Source organism: Sus scrofa, chromosome 13 (assembly GCF_054392235.1).
Source record: "Sus scrofa isolate SSC_HxYL_T2T_F1_AM1 chromosome 13, Sscrofa_HxYL_maternal_Yorkshire_Landrace_v2.0, whole genome shotgun sequence".
Classification (NCBI taxonomy): domain Eukaryota; kingdom Metazoa; phylum Chordata; class Mammalia; order Artiodactyla; family Suidae; genus Sus; species Sus scrofa.
In genome coordinates this window covers 200,899,554-200,922,990 of record NC_139395.1, presented here as the reverse complement: position 1 = coordinate 200,922,990, position 23,437 = coordinate 200,899,554, and the positions used below count along the sequence as shown (strand labels likewise).

The 23,437-nt window shown below is 34.6% G+C and overlaps 1 protein-coding gene across 2 annotated transcripts in view; it reads right to left on the bottom strand.

Moving 5' to 3' along the window:
- The window catches only part of NCAM2 (neural cell adhesion molecule 2), a 503,541-nt gene that overhangs the window by 185,212 nt on the left and 294,892 nt on the right, over window positions 1-23,437 (bottom strand). For both annotated transcript variants that reach the window (XM_021070858.2, XM_021070859.2), the window contains exon 5: window positions 17,340-17,477. In XM_021070858.2, the coding sequence (XP_020926517.1) occupies window positions 17,340-17,477 (138 nt within the window). The remainder of the gene's footprint in view (window positions 1-17,339; window positions 17,478-23,437) is intronic.

Sequence of the window (23,437 nt, the reverse complement as noted above, 5' to 3'; positions counted from 1 at the left end):
TACTTGTCGAATTAACATAAATGGTCAAATTTTCCAAAATTTATATTAAGACATTCTCAAAATGTTACATGTTAGATGATTCCATCTATAAGACATTCTTGAAAAGACAAAACTATAGTGGCAGGAAAAGGAGTGGTGGTTGTTAATGACATAGAGGTTTCAGGAAGATGGACTATAAAGGAAAAACATAAAAGAATATTCCAGCGTTATGAAACAATTCTGTATACTGATTACAGTAGTGGTTATAGGAAATTCATAGAACTGTCTAGTAAAATTTTTAAAAGTGGCTTTTACTGTATGCTAATTTAAAAATAAACTTATTCAAACTCAAAATATATATCCTATGAAGTTTATTCAAAAAAATTATATTGTTTTATAATAGCTATGCATCAGATTCATTCAGCTGATACACTAAAACAGTGCACAATTCCTAGTGATGTCAGATGCTCATAGTTCTAAGGCAGAAAAATCTCCAAAATTTCCCTATCTGAGGGAGTCTTGATTCATGTTCAAAAAATGTCTTTTTCTACTTCAGTTCATCAAATTTACTGCCTTTAACTCACTGCTCTGATCTGAGCCATGTATTTTGAAAATCCTTTTGCTTCTTGATGCCTGTTTTTATCTACCATGAATTGCAGATTCCACTGAGTCTATATTGATGTTTCTAAGACACCTAGGACATTGGCCATATTTTAGTTCATTGCTTTAGTTCTTTCAAGGTAACCTTGTAATACCCTGCTGTCAATAACCCAGTGTCAATACTGGAATGTGATTAATTAATTGATAAAAAATAAATGAATTTAATTGCAAAACAAAATGTGTGGGCAAAATAGGCATAAAGAAAAATTTAGACATAAATGTATTACAAAGATCAGAAATTATTTAAATTTGGTATAGAATGATAGTCGGAAATATTTTGGGGTCAGGATTTGAGTATAAGTAAGCAACATCACATTAATCAAAACATATTAGCATAATAAATTATTCAAAACCTCAGAATACTATTGTAATATTGTTTACTACATGATATATATATAACAATAATTTCATGCAAGAAATAGAAATAGCTACTTGATTTATCCTACCACCTAAAACAACTAAAAAGTCAGACACATTGTATAAAGGAACAGTTTTCAAGATATTATCAATAGGTCAATGAAATAAATCAACAGTGATCCCTGAAATATGAAAGGTTTCTAAACCATTGTATAGGGAGGAAAAGCCCAGTTGATTTCTAAAAGTCTCCCTGAGTTGAGGAGGCAGGACTGATAGTCCAGGGAAGCAAAGGTGGTTGTAATTCACAGGGTAGAGTGCCAGACAGTACAAGGGTGCACAATGAGGACTTCCTGAAATCTGCAGTGAGTTCCCTTGAGGGCCACATGAGTACAGATGAGTGTGTCCAAGAGAGGAAATTATTGAAGCCAGGGTAAGAACTACCCAAATTAGAGGAAATATTTTCTAATGTTCAGATGGAGCAAAGGACATTTTCTATTCCCATGATCCATAATAACGATCATTTTAAAAACTCATAATGCATATTATATAGTATTCCAAAAGATTCTATCTCATAAGTGAAGTAAAATAAGCTCTGGACTATTTTGATCCCAGCTAACAAACCGTAAAGGCATTAACTGAAAGAATTAAACTATTTCCGAATAACTTATCTGGATTCCTGGACAAAGATCTAAAATATTTAAAGGAATACAAAAATATTCAGTACATTAAAGATGTTAAGATCCAACATCTGGCATCCAATTTAAAATTACTAACTATGCAAAGAAGCAGGAAATGTGAAACATAATTGTGGGGCGATACAATCAACCAAAACTGACCCAGAAATGACATGGATGATAGAATAAGACAAAAGCTTTCAAGTAGTTATTATAACTGCATTCCATATGTTTAAAAATTTATAGAAAAAATTATCATGTTTAGAGACTTAGAATATATTTTAAAAACAAAATTTGTGCATATTAAAAATACGGTGTTAGAAATCAGAAATACATGAGCTAAAATTAATAGTAGATTAAACATTGCAGAAGACAAAAGGTTAGTGAACAGAGACTATCCAAAAATTAATACAAGTTGAAAAAAAAAAAAAACTAAGAGAAAATAATATCGGAGAACGTGGAATAGGTTCAAGTGGCTTCATATATGTGAAAATGGAGTCCTAAAGGAATGTATGGCAGAAAACAATATTTGAAGAACTAACAACTGAAACAATATGAAATTTGGTGAAAATTATAATTTGAGTTTGCCAACAAAATCCAAGTACGAGAATAATGAAGAAAATTACACCAAGGTATATGTATCCAAATTGCTTAAAACAAGTTATAAAGAATACTGAAGAATCTGGGAGGACAAAGTGAGTGGTACACTTTATGTATAGAGCACATTTTAAGAATGAGAATAGACTTTTCACCTGAAATAATTCAGGGCAAAAAATAATGGCTCAGGATTTTTAAGGGACTGAAAGAAAAAAAATTGTCAACTTAGAATTCTATAGTTAGCAAACATTCATTTCAAATATGAAGGAGAAACAAAGACTTTCTCAGACTATAGTAGGTGAGGTTTGTCAGCCCCAGAAGATCTGCACTGTAAGAAATGCTAAAGGAAGTTATTCAGTCATTTGGGAACCAATACCAGGTGGAAATCTGGATATACAAAAGAAATGAAGAGCCATGGAAATACCATGTGGATAGCTACAAAAGCCTTGTTTTCTTTACTAATTAAGTCATATCAAGAGCTAATTGACAATTTAAAGCAGAAAAGCAAACAAAAAAAACCATACAGTGTGAAGATATGGTAAAGAAAATAATGCCCCCATCCACTGCAAGGATGTCAAGGCCCTCAGCACAGCCATCTATGAACACATTAAGTTGCATAGCAAAGGGGAATTTGCAGATGTAATTAAGATCATAGACAGTGAAATGGAAAAGTATTCTGTATAATGCAATCAGTGAGCCCTTAAAAACAGGCAACTCCAACTTAAGAAGTCAGGAAATGCAGCAGAGGGAAAAGTCAGAAATATTCAAAGACTGAGAAGAATTTAAGGCACTGTTGTTGAAAGAAGAAGTCCAGAGGCCTCTGAAAGCTAAGTGCAGGCTCATCCACTCATCCACATGATAACCAGCAAGGAAACAGGACTCCCATTCTACAGTGGAAGAGGAAGAGTTCTTCTAATAACCTAAGTTATATTAGAAGAACTTCTTCCCCAGAGCCTACAGCAAGGAACACAATCTCGCCAACACCTTGATTTTCTAAAAATTATAAAATTAATTATAACATTATTACACTTTTATAATACCCTGAGCAGATTCCAGCTGAGACTACTTAGATTTCTGACCTATAGAAACTGGGAAATAATATACTTGTGTTGTTTCAAGCCACGAAATTTGTGGTAATTTATTACAATAGAAATGGAAAACTAATGCAGGGCTTATAATTTATATGGAAATAAAATATTTGATGACAACAGCACAAAGAATGGAATAGAGTATTGTTATTCAATATGTGAAATAGTATAATCACTTGAAATATGATTGTGAAAATCAACTACTAAAATAATCTAACGATGAATTTAATTAATGCACCAAAACGGAAAATCAATTGTTTTATTAAAAATACTCTCAGAGTTCCTGTTGTGGCTCAGTGGTTAATGAACCCAACTAGTATCCATGAGGATATGGATTTGATCCCTGGCCTCACTCAGTGGGTTAAGAATCTGGCCTGGCTATGAGCTGTGGTGTAGATGGCAAACTCAGTTTAGATCCCATGTAGTAGTGGCTATGGTGAAGGCCAGAAACTGCAGCTCCATTTCGACCCTAGGAACGTCTATATGCTGTGAGAGCAGCCCTAAAAAGACAAAAAAACAAAACAAACAAACAAACAAAAAACCTCTCAAATCTAAGTAAGGCAGAAATAAAAGAAAAAGAGAACAACAAACCAATAAGAAAACACAGGAAACAAATAGCAAAATGTAAATCCAACTAAACCAATAAGTTATTTAATGTAAATTGTGTGAACATTCCAATAAAAAGGTATGAACTGTTAGAATTAATATATAAAAACAAAAATACCCAATGATACACTGTCCTTGAGAAACAATCAGATTAAGTTAAAATGGAGGCAAAATATATACCATGCAAACACCTACTTAAAGAAAGTTGGGTTAGGAGTTCCCATCATGGCTCAGTGGTAATGAACCCAACCAGTATCCATGAGCATGCAGGTTTGGTACCTGGCCTGGCACAGTGGGTTAAGGATCGGCATCGCTGTGAGCTGTAGTATAGGCTGCAGATGCTGCTTGGATCCAGTGTTCCTGTGGCTATGGCAGAGGCCAGCAACTACAGCTCGGATTCAACCCGTAGCCTGGGAACTTCCATATGCTACTGGTGCAGCCCTAAAAAGACAAAAAAAAAAAAAAAAAAAAAAAAAAAAAAAAGAGAATGATGTTAGTTGTGGGTTTGTCATATATGGCTTTTATTATATGAGGTAGATTCCCTCTATGCTGACTTTTTGGAGAATTTTTATCAGAAATGGGTGTTTGGAGTTCCCGTCGTGGCGCAGTGGTTAACGAATCCGATTAGGAACCATGAGGTTGCGGGTTCGGTCCCTGCCCTTGCTCAGTGGGTTAACGATCCAGTGTTGCCGTGAGCTGTGCTGGAGGTTGCAGATGCGGCTCGGATCTCACGTTGCTGTGGCTCTGGCGTAGGCTAGTGGCTACAGCTCCGGTTCGACCCCTAGCCTGGGAACCTCCATATGCCGCGGGAGCGGCCCAAGAAATAGCAAAAAGACAAAAAAAAAAAAGAAAAGAAAAAAGAAATATGTGTTGAATTTTGTTAAAAGCTTTTTTGGCATCTATTGAGATGATCATATGGTTTTAATTTTTCAGTTTGTTGATGTGGTGTATCACAATGATTGATTTGCAGACACTGAAGAATCCTTGCATCCTTGGGATGAATCCCATTTGATCATGGTATATAATTCTTTTAATATATTTTTCAAAAGAAGACATGTGGATTTCCTAATATTTTTCCAAAGAAGACATGCAGATTGCCAGGAGGCACATGAAAAAATGCTCAACATTACTAATTATTAGAGAAATGCTAATCAAAATTACAATGAGGAACAATTTCACACCAGTCAGAATGACCATTATTAACAAGTCTACAAATGATAAATGCTGGAAAGGGTGTGGAGAAAAGGGCACCTTCCTACACTCTTGGTTGGAGTGTAAATTGGTACAACCACTATGGAAAACAGTATGTAGGTACCTCAGAAAACTAAATATAGAACCACAATATGACCTAGCAATTCCACTCCTGGTCATATATCTGGACAAAACTTTCATTGAAAAAGATTCATGCACCCCTATGTTTATAGCAGCACTATTCACAATAGCCAAGACATGGAAACAATGTAAATGTCCATTGACAGCTGAATGGAATAAGATGTGGTACATATATACAATGGAATACTACTCAGCCATAAAAAGGACAAAACAATGCCATTTGTAGCAACATGGACACAACTGGAAACTCTCGAATTAAGTGCAGTAAGTCTAAAAGACAAAGGCAAGTACCATATGATATTACATGTGGAATCTAAAATATGGCACAAATGAATCTATCTACAAAACAGAAACAGGCTCACAGACATAGAAAAAAGATTTGCAGTTGCCAAGGAGATGGGGAAGGAATGGGATGGATAGGGATTTTGGGGTTGGTAGGTACAAACTATTATGTTTAGAAAGAATAAGCAATGAGGCCCTACTGTATGGCGCAGGTAACTATATCCAGTCTCTTGAGATAGACCATGATGTAAGATGAGAAAAAGAATGGCTAGATAGACAGACACACATAGTGACTGGGTCGCTATACTGAACATCAGAAATTGACACAACACTGTAAATCAACTATACTCTGATAAAATAAATAATGACAACAAATCTGTTTCTTTGAAAGACCAATATAAATGATAAAACTCTGGCCACACTGATCAGAAAATAGGGAGTAAAGGACAGCAAAAACCTAACAGACCAAGAGGGCAAGAGAGAGTGGGAGAATGAGAGAGTGAGAGTGAGAGAAACAGAGACAGGAGGAATACACATTACTCAAACTGGAAGTGAGAAAATCAACATGACTACACATTCTAAGCTATTAGCAGGATTAGAAGGAAATGTTGCAAATAATTTTATGCCAACAAAGTCAGCAACACAGATGAAATGTACATATTAATTTCAAGTTTTAAACTCGCAATTTCATGTAAGAAATAGATGACTTTCTGCCATCTATTTAAAGACTATTAAAAGACTGAAATAGTCCTTTAAAATCTTCCCACAATGCACACTCTAGACTCAGAGTTATAATGAAGAATTCTACTAAATATTAAAAAAAAAAAATTCAAAACTAAGCACTACATTTCCCAACATAAAAAAGGGAGTTATGTTCATCTCATTCAATGTGGGCATTAACACTTAGATACCAATATCAGACAAAGGCAAAATAAAAGAAAAAAGCTGCAGACCACTACACAGATGCAAAATTTCTCAAAATTTTAGGAAATTAAATCCAACAATATATTAAAGAGTAAGACATCATAGCCAAATAGGAATAAAAGGTTGGTTAACATTAAACAATTAGATAATATATTCCAGTAAATCAATTGATTAACAAAGGTAAATCACATTATAATCTCAGCAGATTTGAAGAGAAGTATTCGAAAAATCCAAAATTGATTCTTAAGATTTCTTTACTAATCTAGGAAAAGACTATTTGATAAAGTCCCCAATAAAGAACACCTCCAAAAAGCCTACAGAAAATAACATACATGATTAAAAGAATAAATATTTGCCTCCCCAAAGATTAGGGTCAAGGCAAGGATGGTCACTAGTATCACATTTATTCAACATTTTACTGGATCTTCTAGTCAGTATAGTAAGGCAGGGAGTGGAAAAAAGGCAGACATCTAGATTAAAAAGGAAGAAATAAAACTGTCTAATTCACTGGTAACACTATTATGTATGTAGAGAATCCCACAGACTCTAATAACATAAGCTACCATAACTAATAAGTAAATTTCATGTTTCAGAATACAATGTAAATATACAAAGACTGTGAAAAACAAGCCACAAAAATTAGAAATTAAAATTTAAAAATAATGTGGTTTACAATAACGTCAAAATACATATACAAATACAATTTTTAGAAATAAACTTGAAGAAAGATTTATGGTTTCTCAAAAAACTTCAGTATTCTGATGACAGAAACTAAAGAATACCAAAATATAGACCTACTCTTCATGGAATTATGGCTGTGTATGTGTGAGCAGGCACACAAGTATGCATGTGAAAACTGATAGGTTGGCTCTAAAGTTAATATGGAAATGAAAAGACCATAGAATATTTTATTACGAGACTACCCTTTTATAAAAAGAAGGGCGAAGCTGGATGACTTAAAAAAATATTTTATTCCAATTTATTATAAAGCTACAGAAATCAAGACAGTTTGATATTGTTATGGACAACCAGATCGGTGGAACTGAATAAAGTCCTGAAATACGTATATTATTAATTTATTTTGAATCATACAAAGGCAAATCAGCTAATAAAGTATAGCCTTTCAACCAATGATGCATTAAATCTAAAGGGCTCATGGGTATAAATGTAAAGCCGAAAATTATAAAACTTCTAAAAGATTAGGAAAATCTTACTGTATAGTCGTCCCTCCTTATGTGCATCATGGGGGTTGGGGGAGGGCAGTGGTTTCAGGAGCACATACCACCCCACAAGACAACCAAAATCCAAGGATGATTAAATCCCTTACATAAAATGACTTCTGCAGTAACAGCAAATACAGGCCACCCCTCCCTATCAACAGGTTTCACATCTGCAGATAAGGCGGGCCAACCACATGTAGGTTAGACAATGATTCCTTAGATTTTACATACACTAGCATGATTGAAAGAAGGAGGGAAGGAAGGAAGGGAAAAGAAAGGAAGGAAGAGGAAGGGAGGGAAGGATAAAGAAAATTGGACTTCATCAAAATAAATTTTGCTCCTTAAAAATCAGTGCGAAAATAATGAAAAGACAAGTCACAAATTGGGTGAAAATATTTCCAAAGCACCTATATGATGAAGGAATTGTATGTAAAATTGTACATAAAAATATGTAATTTCAAAATCTCAATAATAAGGAGTCAGTTAAAAAAAAAGAGATTGAAAAAAGACTTAGCCAAAAAAAAAGATAAAATAGTAAAGAAGGATTTGAAAAGATGCTCAGCATCCACAGCCATTAGAGAAATGGAAATTAATCTTCCGTTGAACCCCCTAAGCCTTTATTAGAAGTCTAAACATAAATGTCTGACCATATCAAGGCCTTAATAAGGATGTGGAGCAAGTGGAATCCCTATACACTGAATGGAAATGTAAAATAATACAACCATTTTGGAAAACAATTTGGTGGCTTTGTTTTGTTTGGTTTTGTTTTATTACAAACTGAAGAAATCATTCCAAAAGTCATAGACTGTCTTCTATATACAAAACTAAGATATTCCTTGAGTCTATACAATATTACCTTTGTTCTTGAATCATTAATGGTCTAGCCTGTGAGAGAATTTCACACATCGATGTATAATTTCAAGTCAGTGTGAAAGGGGCACAGACAGATGGAAATATTTTATAGCTCTATAGATCTATAGATGTTTTATAGATGGAGATGTTTTATAGCTCTGCTAGAAAAGTTCTAAAATATCTCTGGGGATTCTTGGATGTCTGTCAAAAACTTTCAGCCAAGATAAAGACTTTGGAATTTATGATGAACCAGAAACTCCCCCTAGCAATCTCCCAGGCGTTTTCTGTGCTGATAGTTTGCATCTGCATTAACCAATTTGTGAAACCTGCTTTGATTACTTAAGATAACATAAGCTCTTAATTACTGAGAGCCTCTTTGAGATTCCTCACTCAGACCTTGGTGGTTCAAGTGGAAGACCCAGCAACAGTCTTGTGTGGGAAAGGCCCTTGGAAATCTTGCACATAGTATTTTCTCTTGACAGCCTGATGCATGCTTGCCTTCCTTTACTCTTGCTACACCATATATTTTTCTTTAAAATAAAACCTGTACGTGAGCATACTCCGTGGAATCTGGTGAGTCATTTTCAACATCTGAACCTGAGAGAATTTTATAGAGATGAAACCAGAGTTACGAAATATCATGGAGGAGGGGACCTCATGTAATAAGGCAGGTGAAATTGAAACGGCTTGATAGAAATGATGCTTGAACTAAAAAGTCTTTTAGGCAACTGGAAATCAGTCAGGTTAAAAGACAAAGACAGAGACAGAGAGGACAGTTTAGATAGAAAATTTTCACTCTTTCATCCTAGTAAAACTGACTATGTCTGCATAAAGAAAAAAATTATACTGTATTTAAAAATGTATTTGCATTAATACAAAGAACGGTACCTATATGACCAAGAGGGGAGTGCAATCTAGGAGACAGATAAATTCAGATTGGGGCTCTGATTCAAACAATGAGAAAATTGTGTCTCCTTTTTAAATCAGAATTTGAAAATAATATGTTATAAAATAAAAACATACATCTCTATAGCCTTTAAAATATGGCAATATATATACTTTAAATATACTTAGGAATTTCTGGGTAGAAGAGAAATACATGTTGAAGAAAAGGTAACAAACTATATTAATTATTTACACCAATTAATTATGTTGAGGAGAAAGACAAAGGTGTGCCTAGATCTTTGCAGGTGATCCATCAATCTATCTAATTTTCTATTACTGGAAAATTGCCAAAATAATGGTTGCATAAGTATTAAGGAGAATATATATATAATATATATATTCTTTACATTCTGATATATATATATATGTATGTATGTGTGTGTGTGTGTGTGTGTGTGTATTCCTTATATTCCCAGACTGCTAATCTTTAAAATCTAATGGGATAATTCAGAAGAAAAAATATTTAATAAAATTAGAAAATGTTGTGGTTAATAAATGCTTACTTATTGACCCTTCAGTGAAAGGGTAGTAGTAAATTACAATTCATTGTGTAGTAAATTACAAATTCCCTCATAATTTGCTGTAACCAAACTGACTTAAACTATATCTCTGCATGGTTGATTCAATTATGTTATTGATATTCAAGAAGCTAATTTTATGTCTTTTATGCTTTTAGATATGTTTCACATCATATAATATTTCATAAAAGTTAAGGAGAAAAATTCTGACTTTTCATTTTTTACAAAAATATTTTTCCTAATTTTCTTAACTTTAAGAAATAGCTAGAAATAGTTAAGAATACAAAATCACTGCCTGAGGGTCACTGCAGTAACAAAGTGCACTATACATTCAGATAACTACTTGCACAAATGTCTCTGGTCATTGTCATCACTGTTGATTTTAATGTTCAAAGGAAGACTAAGGACACAATTGCTTTAAAATTATACTACTATGTGTTTTTCATTCACTCTCAATTGTTCCTGCTTCCATTATCCCAAGTTTGAACCAGCAGTTAGCAAATCATTCTTCACGAATTTACAAAAGATTCAGAAAATTATGAATCATTACACCTTATAAGAACATTTTATAAAAATAACCCTCTGTTGGCTATATTTTAAATTTAAAAGTTATTTTCAGGTCTTTCATCACTTTCTGAGTAGTTTTGGTGAGCATTTTATTTAAGAAAGGGCTAAGAATCTGATGGTGGGAGGCTAGGTATGGCTTAAAACAAGAGAAATAATTTTCATCTTTAATGTTTTAAAGAACATACTCATAATTTGTGTATAAATGTGTATGTGGGTATGTGTGTATGTTTTAGGATATCTGACAAAAGGAATTCAAAAGGTATGGAAAAAGGTGGCCAGCAAATTCAGAAAATATATAATAAAAATGAAATAAGATATAATAATAAAAGAAAGGCAGCCACTGAGAGGTTAATGAAAATAAAAGTTTAGGCATTTGGAAGACTTAGCTGAAGAACCAGTAAACAACCAGTAGAAACACATATAAATATGTGGAAAAATACTGGAAAAATATCTGAAGTACCTCAATATTGGTAGTTGAGAGAAGACACTGATTGGAAATTGAATATTGAAGTTGTGTGGCAATAATTCTTTCGAATTATCAGTCAGACATACCTGTAAATTAACCCACATCCTCATCCATTTTGACTCATTTTTTCCAGGTTCAGCATAAAACACATCCTCTTTATGTCCAAGTTAACGTTTCCTTACAAATGTACTAATGTGCCAGTTACTTCCTCTAGTCCTTAACTCAACTTTATAACATTTTCCACAAGCTGAGGTAATAAGTGCTGTGCCTACAATACCTTTCTTCTTCACTGAATGTATATGGACATTTATTCTTTAAGTCATTGCACTCTAGGTGTTACCTAGGCCATGCAAATGATATTGTTCACCCTAATGCCTCTCGTACCCTCAGAATTGCCCAATTTGCCAGATACATTTCAGTTCCCTTCTTATTGGTCACTTTTACTTGCATTTACCATACTGGAAGCCTAGAACCCACATTAGAAATTAATCCCTGATTGTTTTTGCCTCTGTGACACACTTGTAAACATCATGGCTTTCTTTCAAACACTACCTAATTATATACCTTCTTCTTCATTTCTTTGCCTATTAGCAGTGGCCTTATTTATCTCTGACTTGAACTTGTTTCCACTCCTTGCTTCTATCCTTCTCTCTCTAGGTACCATGCTCCTCAATGATAGCTCGTCTTTGTCTCCCAGAAATAAGTCCATAGTTCTCCATGAGCCAGCCCCTCCTGCTTTGCAGCTGCATCTCATGTAATTCCTAAACCAACAAATACAACCATTGCTCCCTCTGAAAATATCATATTCCAGTAGGAGTTAAATTACTGGATCTTTTTTCATATCCTAAACTCTTTTTGCTTCTGCAGATGCTGTTCCATCTCTCTGTCTGCAATATATTTCCCTTTTCTTTATTCTACAAATCATACTTTTTAATCAATAGATTTATCCCAAATACCAAGTCTCTTCTTCAGCCACATTAGGTGCTCCTTTTTATTATAAAATAGACTATGAATATCTATAAAAATCACCCTTATTAATTACATGCTTTTGTACTCAGCTATTCCATAAACAATAAGGGATTTTAGTAAAGTTGATTATTGTAAGTTGCTTGAGATAAAACTATAAGTCCTTTGAGGGAAAGAGTGCTCTATTAGGCCTGTTAGTATTCTGAGCATAACATAGTGTGAAAAATACAGCCAGCACTTCTCACCTACTTATTGAATAAATATATAAGTGTGATACAAAATAATATTGAAACTCTGTCAAAAATCTTTAATTGAATTCCCAATATACTGAGACGGTAAGAAAAACTCTATAAGAAATGATCACCATCAGAGGAAAGTGGAATTCTAAGATGTCTGAGGCACAGTCGTGGAAGTAATTTCAGACATACTCCTAAGTCAGACAGTATTTAAATTGCTTAAGAAGGAAAAAGCCACTGTTCTGGCATTTGTCTTCTTTTCTGTGATAATAAATGACCCTAAAATTTCAAGGCTTAGGAGTTCCCACTGTGGCACAGCAGACACGAATCCGACTAAGAGCCTTGAGGTTGCGGGTTTGATCCCTGGCCTCACTCAGTGGGTTAAGGATCTGGCGTTGCCATGAGCTGTGGGGTAGGTCACAGACATGGCTTGAATCCAGCGTTGCTGTGGCTCTAGCATAGCCCAGCAGCAACAGCTCCGATTCGACCCCTAGACTGGGAACCTCCATATGCCGCAGGTATGGCCCTAAAAAGACAAAGACAAAAAGAAAAAAAAAAATTTTCAGGGCTTAAAAAAGGGTTTTACTTCTTATTTATGTTATGTGTTTGCACCTGCAGATCAACTGAGACTCTGGTCCACGTGTCATCGCCCTGATGCTCAAGGGAAAGAAGTCTGTCTTAGGATCATACAGGCTTCATGGCAGCAGCAAAGCACAAGAGAAGTAACATGTGATTCTTCTTGAAGCTTGATTTCACCCATAGTATATATTATGTTTTCTTATATGCCAATGGCCAGAGGAAATCACATCTCCAGTTGGTGGGGATACATAATCCTCCCACTGGAAACACTGCATTCCAAGTGGTAATGAGCAGTGATGCATAACCCGTTAAGGGGGGCGGAGATAGATATTTGTGTAAAAATTATACAAGGCATTGAGAAATATCGAAGGAAAGTCATAGAGGGAGTTAAGAAAAAGAGATCCTTAACATTTAGTATCACTGATGCTATAGAGGAAACTAACAAGGATATCTTTCAAGTAATTGCTGAAAAAATAGACTATGTATTGGAAGAAAGGAAATGTGAGGGAAAAGCTTCAAAAAGCAAACAATAGACAAAGGAGAATAGCTTCTTTCAGAGCCGGGATTTGGCAAGAAAACAGAGAATGTGAAGAAACAGTTGACTGGAATATTTGATTGGGACTTCAATACACTTTGAGGTGGAAGGAGTTGAAAGAGGTCCAAGATAAAGTCCACATTAGTAAGACTAAAGAGTAGTAGCAAATAAGAGAGAGGGGTGCACTATAAAAAGGGGAAGAAAAGTATATAAGTTAAATATTGTACTTAAAGTAAAATAAGATCATGTGAATAAAAGCAGTGATTTTATTTTGTTAAAATTATTTTATTTTTTAAAATTAAGGTCAACTTTTACAACCTCAGAGTTTTCATTAAGCCATCTTCAAGAGGTTTTGTAAGAGAGAAATAACAAAGGCTACTTTTAGAGAGAGTTCAAGACTTAAAAAGTGCTGGTAAGCAGGGCAAGAGTCAATAAGGCTGTAGCAGAATGATTTTTCTGACCAAAGTAAAGCCAAAATGTGAGAAAAAAAGCACAGGTGTCTGGTGGCATTAGTCAATGCATCCCCTTGACAGGGTCCAACTGCATCATCCAGAAGGGGAATAAATCAATGGTTGATTTTGCGAACACTGCTATTTTGAAGAAAATTGGTTAGCAATGCTAAGGTGTGAGAGTTTGTGACCATATCAGGGAAATGTGACTAATAAGCTGAACTGGAGATAAAGCAGTGTTCAAGTAAAGAAGGTCAGAGTAGGATGTGTAGTTGCTTAGGATGTACATTTGGAGGAAAAGTGGGAAGTGGAAAGAGGCTTCTTTGCTTTGAGGAAGGCCAGTTAGCTTCAGTCACAACAGGGCATTAAATACTTGATGGTTACGAGTTGCATAAAAGAACACATTCCAGTGTTTAGCCCCTTAAGAACCTTGAAATAGTAAGTATAAATATGGAAGTAAATATTTTAGTGTGAATGCAGACCATGATGGACTTGTAGATTCAAACTTCGTTAATTGAGCACATTCATACCCAAATAATCCTTCCTTGGAAGTAAATGTAATCACATTTAAACACTCATAGATGATCCAGTGTGGAAGTAGATTAGAACATGCTACAAATGTATTAGAGTAGAAATTACAAAAGAAGGATGGATAATAAAAGCTTAATATTCTACATCTGCCAGATGGCATTTCCTTTATAATATCAGACTCAAATGAATGTTTTTAATGTTTTCCAAATATATGCATAATTTTACATACATACATATAACATATAGTAAGTGTATATATCTATATACTACTTGGTATAAATTTCTTTCTTTTTTAAAAAAAACTTTACATGTGTTAAGAAATATTATACTCCCATTTTCATAACAGCATACTGAGCACAAGGCCTTGCCCATGATAAAATGCGCATATATTTCCTACCTTAAATTCTTTTGGAAACAAAACAACATGGACAATTGATAATAACTAAGAAACTAAATAGCCACTGTAAGTTACCTTTATTTATTTTATATATTAGAGAAAGATATTAGAGTTGTCTATAGCTATAGATAGGAAAATAGATACAGCTATCTAGATATAGATACATAGTACTTGTGTCCATAATTGCACCTATTCTTCATGCACTAAAGCATTCCTCTTGTCTTGAAGGAAAAAAATCTCCACTGACTATGGAACTGTTAGTAAATACCAGACTCTGCACACAGAAGAAATTCTCTGAAAAATCTTCTCTCAGAAGACCTGACAGTTTGGCTTCTTCCCCCATGAACAAGTGCAATTTCTACCAGCCTGCCTAGTTTATACTGCTCTGTTCCATTATATTTTCCACAAAAACCAATTAATTATTGACTTAAACAAGGAGAGAAAAAAATTCTCAGTGATTTAATATTCTCTTTCTGCATGGACTTTGTGGTTAAACTAACTCTGCTCCAGGAAAGGAAAAATCAAATAATTCTTGATCTATATGATGTTCCTTGTGCTGCTCTTCAGTCTCTTCAAGAAACTGCAGCCATTGCTCCTGGTGGGAGGGGCTCAAGATATGGAAAAAGATACTGATTTTTTTCCCTGCCCCAGCCCTAGCGCATAGAAAATGCACAGCTTTCTATTTAAATTCATATTTTGCTTAATCCAAAAAGAAAAAAAAAGTTACATTCTGCTTAAAGAATCCTGTGATTATAGTTATTTCTAACTTATTTTAAAACAGAAAGAAAGTACATCTGTACAGTATTACTACTAGGTTTCCATATGGCTGCAGCATGGGTTACTCATGGCTGAATGCTTGGAGAAGATGGCTGGTGATCACACAAGTCATCCCATGCCATAAAAAAGTGGTTTTGATTTTGTCTTGAAGATAATGGGACACATTGACAATTTCAAAGTTTGAAAGCCTTGGTGGATAGAAAATTGGAATTGTGAGATTGAGAGTAAACAACTCATAGCTATTCAAGAAAAATACAAGAAAACAATTGGAAAGGACAGCATTCTTATGGAGAGTATGACAGAGAAAATGAGTATATTTGATAGATGTAAAGAAATAAAATGCGGAGTTACCATCGTGGCTCAGTGGTTAACAAACCCTGCTAGTATCTATGAGGACGTGGGTTCAATCCCTGTGCTTGCTCAGTGGGTTAAGGATCTGGCACTGCCATGAGCCGTGGTGTAGGTTGCAAACATGGCTCAGATCCCACCTTGCTGTGGCACAGGCTAGCTGCTGTGGCTCCAATTAGACTAGCCTGTGAACCTCCACATGCCTTGGGTGAACCTCCACATGCCTTGGGTGTGTTGGGTAAGGCCCTTTAAAATACAAAAGAGAAAAAAAAAAAAAGGAAACACAATGGTCAGAGTTCCTGTTTTGGCACAGCGGAAACAAATCCGACTAGGAACCATGAGGTTGCGGGTTCGATCCTGGCCTTGCTCAGTGGGTTAAGGATCCTGCGTTGCTGTGAGCTATGATATAGGTTGCAGAGATCGCTTGGGTCCTGCATTGCTGTGGCTGTGGTATAGGCCAGCAGCTGTAGCTCCTATTTGACCCCTAGCCTGAGAACCTACATGTGCTGGAGTGCGGCCCTAAATAGCAAAAAAGACAAAAAAAAAAAAAAAAAAAAAAAAAGGTCATTTCAGTAATACAATAGATTACCAAAGTATAGATAACTTGGATATGCTTAATTTATCTTATGGCCTCATAGAATATCATATTAATCCAGGCAGGAAATATCATAAAAGGATCCAAGTTTGCAGAAAGAGATGTCATCTTGAGGTCATAAGCTTAGTGTTAGCATCCACGAATTGGATCCAAATGATAGCAATATATTCAATTATTAAATTTGGGAAAACCTGCAAAAACTGTTAGATTAAGCAAGTAGTTCATGTAATTTAAAAGTAAAATCTAGTATCTTTTTTTACGAGTACTGTTCTTTTTTATTATTATTATTCAATGAATTTCTCACATCTGTAGTTGTATAATGATCATCACAATCCAATTTCACAGGATTTCCATCCCACAACCCAAGCACATCCCCCCACTCCCCAAACTGTCTCCTCCGGAGACCAAAAGTTTTTCAATGTCTGTGAGTCAGCATCTGTTCTGCAAAGAAGTTCAGTCTGTCCTTTTTTCAGATTCCACATGTCAGTGAAAGCATTTGATGATGGTGTCTCATTGTATGGCTGACTTCTAGCATGATAATTTCTAGGTCCACTTCTAGCATGATAATTTCTAGGTCTGTCATGTTTTATTTGGCATTCTTTCAACAACTACAAAGCCAGCAAAGGGCAACTTCTCCTCTATAGACTCTTTTTAAAAGAGGATGACTAGGTTAAATAAGTCAGCGAAACTGCCCTTGAGGCTGAAATACAATGTAACTGATGCTGTTGAAGAGGTGAGATTTCCTCTAGGTATAGAGGAGGCTTATTAGAGAAGTTTTGAATGCTGAGTTTACATGGTTGCCCTTTTAATAAAAATATGGCTGAGATGCAACAATATGTATAAATTATTCTATGCTTACCATTGACAATAACGATGATATCACGGAAGTCAATTTCTCCTCTAGCCTCTACTCTTCCTTCACACCTGTATATACCTTCATCACTTTTATTGATGTTGAGAATCTGCAGATTATTGTTGGCTAACATAGCAAACCGATCTGGAAAGTAAGCAAAGAGAAGGAAATGATATCAGTAATTGAAAGCAGGGTCCAGCGTGCTCTAAATTGCTATGAGTTAAAATATGGCACTTGTCTGACACTATCAAACTTTTCATCAACAAACAAATTCAAATTTGAAAGTAAAATGTAATTTCATGACTTCAATTTTTCTACTCCACACTGCCGTGTTACATCTTTTTTCAAAAATACATTCAAGACTTTATTTCCACATAAAATAGTTAGGCTATTATTTTCCCCTTGGTACTTTGAATGCAGAAATGATACGCAAAAGAACAAAGCTGAGGGATGAGATATTACAGACATGAAGACATACTGACTGCAAATATGTAGTGACTTGGGTATGGAAAAGGGTTAGAAAATTAATTGAATATCCTTCTTCACACAATAATTAAATTAATAATTGCTCATAACCCGAGGAAGCACTAAACAATATGATATTCGAGTCACATAGAGGACATAGAAATTGGTCATATCTCAAATATATTTGAAAGATTTTTTTTCAGTATGCAAGATAATCCACATTAGGAAAGAATAGTTTAGACTTCATTAATTTTATTTCAAGGTTTTATTTTATGTGTGAGTGTATGCACATCCATATACACAAAAATGAGCTGTTATAGGGCATGCATTAGCTGATTGTTTAAAACAGTCTGGCTAGCCTAAGCAGCATCTCAGCGTGATGATATTTTCCATAATGTATGCCCTTAGTTTTTAATCATTACAATTGTGTTGCAATGTTAAGACCTTTTCCTTCCTTATTAAGTAAAGAATGCTCTTACATCCAGTACTCTTTTGAAACATGTCATAAATGCAATATCCTAAATATCATTAATTAATTCATCCATAGATATCATTGAACATCATCTATTTGCTAGGTACTATATTTGGATACACTGAAGAATAAGAGAAACACATTCTTGACCCCTTAAACCTTTTGAATTGAAGGTACCTACTTCTGGATATCTACCGTTAAAGGCTACTGTCTGGAACTACTCCAATATTCACTAATTTTCCCCTCTCCTCTGGCTTAATAGAGAGGTAAGGACAAACACAGAGTCCTCATGGGAAAATGGTCCAGCCTCCCTCAATATGGATCACTAAATGGATGCAGGGATAGAATCCTGCCTCTACCCGCACCACCCAACTGGATTTTGCAGGAATGAGAAATACATTGCTCATACAAAATGAGAAAAAAAAAAAAAAAGAAAAGAAAAGAAATACATTGCTTTGCTATCACCTTCAGCCATCCATATTTGGTGTTCATTTGTCATAGCAATTTCTTAAATCAAAGTAGAAATTTTGGTTTTAAACACATACACAGGAATTCCCACTGTGTCACAGTGAGTTAGGATCTGGTATTGCTGCAGCTGTGACTTAGGTCACACACAACTCTGGCTTGGATTTGATCCTTAGCAGGAGAATTTCCATATGCCACGGGGCATCCAAAAATAGAAAATTAATACACACATACATACATACAAATACTGAAGTTATCAGACCATAGAAGGTCGTTAAAACAGGTAAGCATGTGGTTATTGGTTGTCTAAGATTGTTATAAGGGATGAAAATGTCTAGATTCTGAGGCTACCTCAGAGAGAAAATACTGATTATAAAGCTACAGATACATAATTTGCAGCCCAGGAGGTATAAAATTTCCCCAAATATTTACTTCCTCTTTAGGTTCACCCCATGAAGAGATACAAAAATATTTATGCAGATGCTTTCCCCTGGTAAATTTGGTAAATTTTCTCACCAAAGAAGAGACTGGAGAGAAAAAAAAGACAATCTTCAAGAAATTTTAAAGTATAACTCACAACTCAGAACTCCTAAAAATGCAAGGTATTTCAAAACAAGTGAAAATAATTCATTCAAGTGTGTTGTTAGAAATTAGAATGAGAAGCAATTACAGTGGACTCTTGAACAAGATGGGTGTGAACTGTGCAGATCCACTTACACAGGAATTTTTTTCACTAATAAATATGGTGCTATAGAATCTACAAGTGATTGAATCCTAGGATGCAGAACTGGACTACAGATAAGGAGGAACCTTGGATAAGGAGGACCAACTATAAATTATGCTTGAATTTTTGCCTGCTTGACAAGTTCAACACTCCAAACTTTGTGTTGCTTATAGGTCAACTGTAGAAATAAAAGTTCAAATTTAGAGAAGGATGCAATAAATCATACCTAAGTCTTAGTAATATTGCATTTTCCAACTTAACAAATTATTGTCATCCTTTAACTATAATTCTAAAACTCTAAGTATATGGGTAAAGTCCATGAAATGATGTTAGCAAACTATCAATCCAAAAAGCATTATTAATGTTTACAAAAATATTTGAAGAAAGCACTACTTCAATTAATCCACATAAATATAAATACAAGAACTATTTAACTCTTAGAGATAATCTATTTCAGATTTATAGACATCCAAATTTTCATTATTGCTGTAAGAAAAATAAATGCAATCAGATGATACCCAACAAGGTTTCTGCTTTAAGCTTCTTTAAGAGGGAATTTTTCTAAATCCCTTTTTCTTCTTATTCCACAGCCACTGAATGGTTTGCCTCATCTACTCCTATATTTTCAATCCATATTTTGATGATTCTTAATTTTTCTTCACACCAAATGATTCCTGTGATTCTGGAATTGTTTAAGAGTAAACCAGATGTACGTACTTAGGAAGAGTTTTAAATACTCCAATCTCAACATGTTTAAAATTTAGCTCACTATCTCCACCTGAAATGTCTATGGTACTCTCTAGTTCTGCCCTCACAGGTCTTTACATTGAATGATTTGTTCAAGGCAAACTTCTTGAGTCATCTTTGACTTCCCCATCTCCCTTAGCCCTCATATCCAATCAAACCCATACCCTATCACTTCTCCCTTTATCATTCTTAGTCCAAAATCTCCGTTTCCCTCAGCAATTACTTCATTAGGATTCAAACTGTTCTCACTGCTCGACTCCCATCCAATTCACTCTCCTCACTGAAGCATTTATATCTTTTTTGATACGTATTAGATCATGTCACTACCTTAATTAAAACCATTTAGTGACATCACCTTGGCTAGATTCTAAATGCAACAGAGATGTCTAGGCCATGCTGACTTGGCTCAACCTTCTTTTCCAGATTCCTTTACTATTAGTCCTTTATTTCCAAATCCTAGATATGTTTATCTGTTATCATAAGTAGTCTAGTTTTACCTATAATCTAGTGATAATAAACTTATTTCAATTTCTGGAAGGTAATAAATTATTTTGCTTCTGAGCCATTGCATATGGTATTCTCTCCTCTTGAAATGTCTCTACCACTCTCTAGCTAGCTAATCCCTTTTCATGTTTAAAGGTCACTTTCCTCTATCAGCAGACATGTGAACACTCTCCTTTGTCTTAATTAGTACAGATGTTCTTTCTTAATCACCCCCTACCACTGCACTTTGCTTATCACAGACCTCAAAATACCTTGTTTTCACTGATTTATGTATTGATTGTTCCCACTAGATTATTAATATTTTGAAGGCAGTGGACTTGTTTATCACTTTAACCATGAATCACCACCATCTAGCACACTAGATAAAATATACTAGATGTTCAATAACTGTTGAATGAATTTTTATACTGGAAGTATATTTCATAACATTTTTTATTGAGCAAGATGATTTTAACCATAGATTTTTGACGCAGAAAGCGTAGTTCATTAGAAAAAGCTCAATGCATTTAGGGAGTTTTTTTGGTTGTTTGTTTTTGCTTTTGCTTTTTTTGGGCCGTTATGCAGTTCCATAACTTGCAGCATATAGAAGTTCCAAAGCCATGAGTCAAATAGGAGCTGCAGCCGCCAGCCTACATCACAGCCATAGCAACGTGGGATTCGAGTCACATCTGTGACCTACAGCACAGCTCATGGCCATATCAGACCCTTAATCCACTGAGCGAGGCCAGGGATCAAACCTGCATCCTCATGGACACTAGTCAGGTTTGTTACTCCTGAGCCATGGCAGGAACTCCTGCATTTAGGGATTTTTTGAGATAACTTCCTTTTTTTATTTTTTTTCGGAGTATAGTTGACTTGCAATGTTTTATTAGTTTCAGGTGTAATGAAAAGTGGATAAGTTATACATATAAATATATCCATTCTTTTTTCCATATAGATTATTAAAAACATTGAGTAGTAATTCTTGTGCTACACAGTAGGTTCTTATCCATCATCCATGGAGTGTATATATTATTCCCACCTTCCTAGTTCCTCTCTCCATGGCTGAGGTTGAACAGGCATCTGCAATAGCATATCCCTCCATCAGGGCTTAACAGTCAGGATAGTCAATTTTTATAATAAAAGTGTCACCTTTACTCCTCAAATACTTGGATTTTTTAACATACGAATCTCCTTTCAACAAACAACACGGAAAACCTCCACTTCAAGTAGTATGTTGGAATATTAATTCTGAATATCTGTCACACAGCTGCTACCAAAAGCATGACTAATAAGACAGTCATATCCAAACGTTCTTTGTTTCATATGGAGCCTCTAAACTTTACTTCTGTGCCCCATTAAGGCTTTAGAAAGTTACCTAGACACTCTGTATTATTCTAAATCCCCTTACATGTTCTTTTCATGGTTATAAACCTAATCTTATTTCATTAGTTTTAATAAGAGAATCATATAAGTTATAATCACTTGGAGAATATTACTTCTTATAAATCCATTATGAATGCACCAATTGTTTAATAATGAAGTACATGGCAATTTTCTCAAATATTAAAGGTCAGAAAAGCTTGTCCTTCTGCACAAAAGTTTGTCCAACCTGCATCCTTCATATCCCAAAGCAAAACCAAATTTTATGTCCTTTTAAAAATGTCTATTTCATCTGCCATGCAATTCAGTGTTGTTTCTATGTTTAACTGATCCAAAAAATTGAAAGCTCAGTAAGAAGGAATAAGAAAAGGAAATGCTGAGACTCTAAAACATAGTATTGTATTCATTCACTTAATACACAATTATTATAGGCCTGTCTTATTTAAAACACAAACCCTCTTTTAAAATGCAGATGATAATTTGTTATTTACAGATGAAGAATCTGAATTGGGTACAGAGCAGTGAGAAAACTTTTTCAAAGCTTCAGGGCCAAGGAAATGAGTAGAGCCAGTTTCACACCATCTCATTTTGAAATACTGAGGGAAAATGTGTAAATTGTAGCATAGAAGCATCACTCCTCCTTCAGCACTCCACTGGACCATGAATCTTTGCTTTGAGGCCTTTTTTTCTATGTGTCTCTTTTAAAATATAACTTACTCCCAAACCTTGCAATTAAGGTTTACAATAAACCAGATGTACACTTGAAGCCTAATATTAGTAACCTTTTGAAAACATTTGAGACATTGTCATTTAAACTACTATAAAAGTAGTAGCCTTTTCTTCATTACTGAAAGGAAGAAAGCAGACTACCATTTACTCATGCAATTTATTAGTAAAATTAAAATCAGTTATCCAAAAATAAAATAAGAGTAAATAAAGTATAGTGTATCATTAATTTATTATTATAGAAAAGAGTTTTAGTCAATGAATGACAAGCACTGAAAATGCCAAGTCCAGAGAAATTCTCTCAAAATTAAAAAATGGCTATTAAACACAATCATGATACTTTGTACATATTTAAAAATAGAAACTCTTTCTTTTATGTTATAGAAGTTTCATCTCCTAGAAACACAAAAAAATCATCCAATATAGAAAGTATTTTAAAAGATTCAATTATTTTGTACCTCTCTGCAATGCAGGTGCAATGAAATATTCTAAATTGAAAATGCTCCCAATTCACAATGGTGAAGTAGCATAATGTAAGCAAATTATGCATTCAATTCCAAATGTCATATTATTCTGGAATTTTAGCTCAGTCTGAATCAAAATCATGAAGACAGTTGGAATGAATATGCTTTTCTCTCT